The sequence below is a fragment of the Miscanthus floridulus genome, chromosome 6, assembly GCF_019320115.1.
Source record: "Miscanthus floridulus cultivar M001 chromosome 6, ASM1932011v1, whole genome shotgun sequence".
In the NCBI taxonomy this organism is placed as follows: Eukaryota; Viridiplantae; Streptophyta; class Magnoliopsida; order Poales; family Poaceae; genus Miscanthus; species Miscanthus floridulus.
Genome location: NC_089585.1, coordinates 126,379,490 through 126,381,449, shown reverse-complemented (window position 1 = coordinate 126,381,449; position 1,960 = coordinate 126,379,490). Strand labels below are relative to the sequence as shown.

The following is a 1,960-nucleotide window of genomic DNA, read 5'->3' as shown; positions in this document are numbered from 1 at the left end:
TCAAATTCTCTAACTTTACTGAGCTTATAGAGAATCTGAATCAATTGCTACAATATCAGATTAGTTTTTATTAAAGACGACGTGAAATATGTCTTCATAGCAACATCAATAGATGTTAATATTTTTTTCCTAAAAAAGTAAAACTTTCATGACAACTAAAATCTAGGACGGTGGGAGTACCGTTTTGCTTGATCACCATGAACTCATGATCTTACATCAGCCAATATAGTCCATGCATGCATGGTTTGCGCCGTAACGACCTTCTTAATTGTTTCATACACATAACCTGAACAGGTTGATCGTACGTCTAGATAAGTCAACGTAGGATGATCGTCTTTATACCTAGTACAATAGTACTATGGTACATTGGTGCTCTCTAGTCTCTAACCATTAAATCTCTGCAGATAAGCCAAATAGATCACGGAGATTAGTTCAGCTTAATCCAAACATGACACGGTGAACACTGCAGCGGGGTTGCCCTTCTCCGCCACATCCAACTCTCCCGCCGCAAACGTGCAAGATGAGGCCTCCGAAGAGCACGCCTCGCGAGCCGGGTCGGCTATGTCGACGACGACGTCGATGAACGCGGCCACGATGGCGCAGTGCGTGTCCCCGTCGTTGGCTCGCAGGTACCAGCCGAGCATCTCCTCCAGCCAGCGCCAGTCGCCGATCCCGTGCGCGGCCACCATCTCCTCCATGGACGCCCGGAAATCCGCGTACGGGTCCGCGGACTCGAACGCGACCGCCACTGCGCCGCCGAAAGCCTCCTCCTCCTCCTCCTGTTTGGCGCCCGCGCAGGCGGCGGCGGACTTCTCTTCGAGGATGGAGTTGGTGGCCGACGCACCTGGGTCGAAGAGGAGCCGGTCGGAGCGGACCCCGCGCACGACGGCGTCGTCTGCCGCGTCGTCGCACGCCGCCGCCGCCGCCTCGGAAGCCGTGAAGAGGCTGTCAGAGCAGCAATCCTGCCGCGCGGAGGAGGCCGTGAAGGAGGACTCGGCGGAGTCGAGGACGATGGAGGCGATGGTGGTCCTGGCGGCGCATGCCGCCTGCGGCTGCGTGGCGCGGGTGGACTGCGCTCTTGGGTTCTTGCTGGACGGCCATGGCCATGCAGCCGGGCCGGCGGTAGCGGGAGGAGGCGGTGGTGGTAAGGAAGTGTCCCTTGCCTTGCCATGGAAGAGGGAGCTCAGGCCCAGCCTTCTGGTCACCATGGCTACAGCACTGCTCGAGGTGAACCGTGAATCTGAGGAATAGCAGCAGAGGAGGAAAGGTTGGTGCGTGCCTTAACGCTTGCAAACCTTGTGCGACATGGCGACGGCTGTGCAGCTTGGTTTTAAAGGAGTTTGCGAGGGAAAAGGTGAGCAGAAAACGGGCGGAATCTTCTGCGACGTTACGTAGCTGCACGCACGCACGCACGATTCGGCCTCCAGGCGTTCATGTGTGCACTGGTTAGAACAGTTGTAACTTCACGTCACAACGCCAGTGTACCGCGTATCCTGTACACAGACGATCCGGACTACAGGAGGCTGAAAAGACCCTGTCGTTGGGGAGGGTAGCCTGTTCGGCTGACCTGATCCGTATGATCGTAAACTATTATTGTTTGACAGGTTTAGCGTGAAAAAAAATATTATTCTAGATAGAAATTTACGACAGTCTGTGACCCAGCGAAGGCTGACGGGCAATTGGGCACACCCGCGCTTGCCCATATCCACACCCATGTCTGACATACCCGCAGGTTCCTCTCCCCACTTTTGCTCATACCCGTTTATATACTCATTGGATAATTGAATATTCAAAATACTTTAATCAAGATATTGCTATAGTCAAAGTTTACAGGCAGAGGAGAAATCGGGAGGTTCCAATCTGCATCAAAATGCACAAGAGGGGAATCTCCGGTAACAATCGACTCTTCAAAACGAATGGGGATTTTTAGGAGGAAGAAGAAAACAAGATGGATCGTAGA

The 1,960-nt window shown here is 53.3% G+C and overlaps 1 protein-coding gene across 1 annotated transcript; it reads right to left on the bottom strand.

Annotated features, from left to right (window-relative positions):
- Window positions 1-243: 243 nt before the first annotated feature.
- On the bottom strand, window positions 244-1,280 carry LOC136459505 (transcription repressor OFP13-like). Its single transcript, XM_066459352.1, has one exon. It carries the CDS (start codon window positions 1,206-1,208, stop codon window positions 438-440), a length of 771 nt encoding a protein of 256 aa, XP_066315449.1. The 5' UTR covers window positions 1,209-1,280; the 3' UTR covers window positions 244-437.
- Window positions 1,281-1,960: the final 680 nt, after the last annotated feature.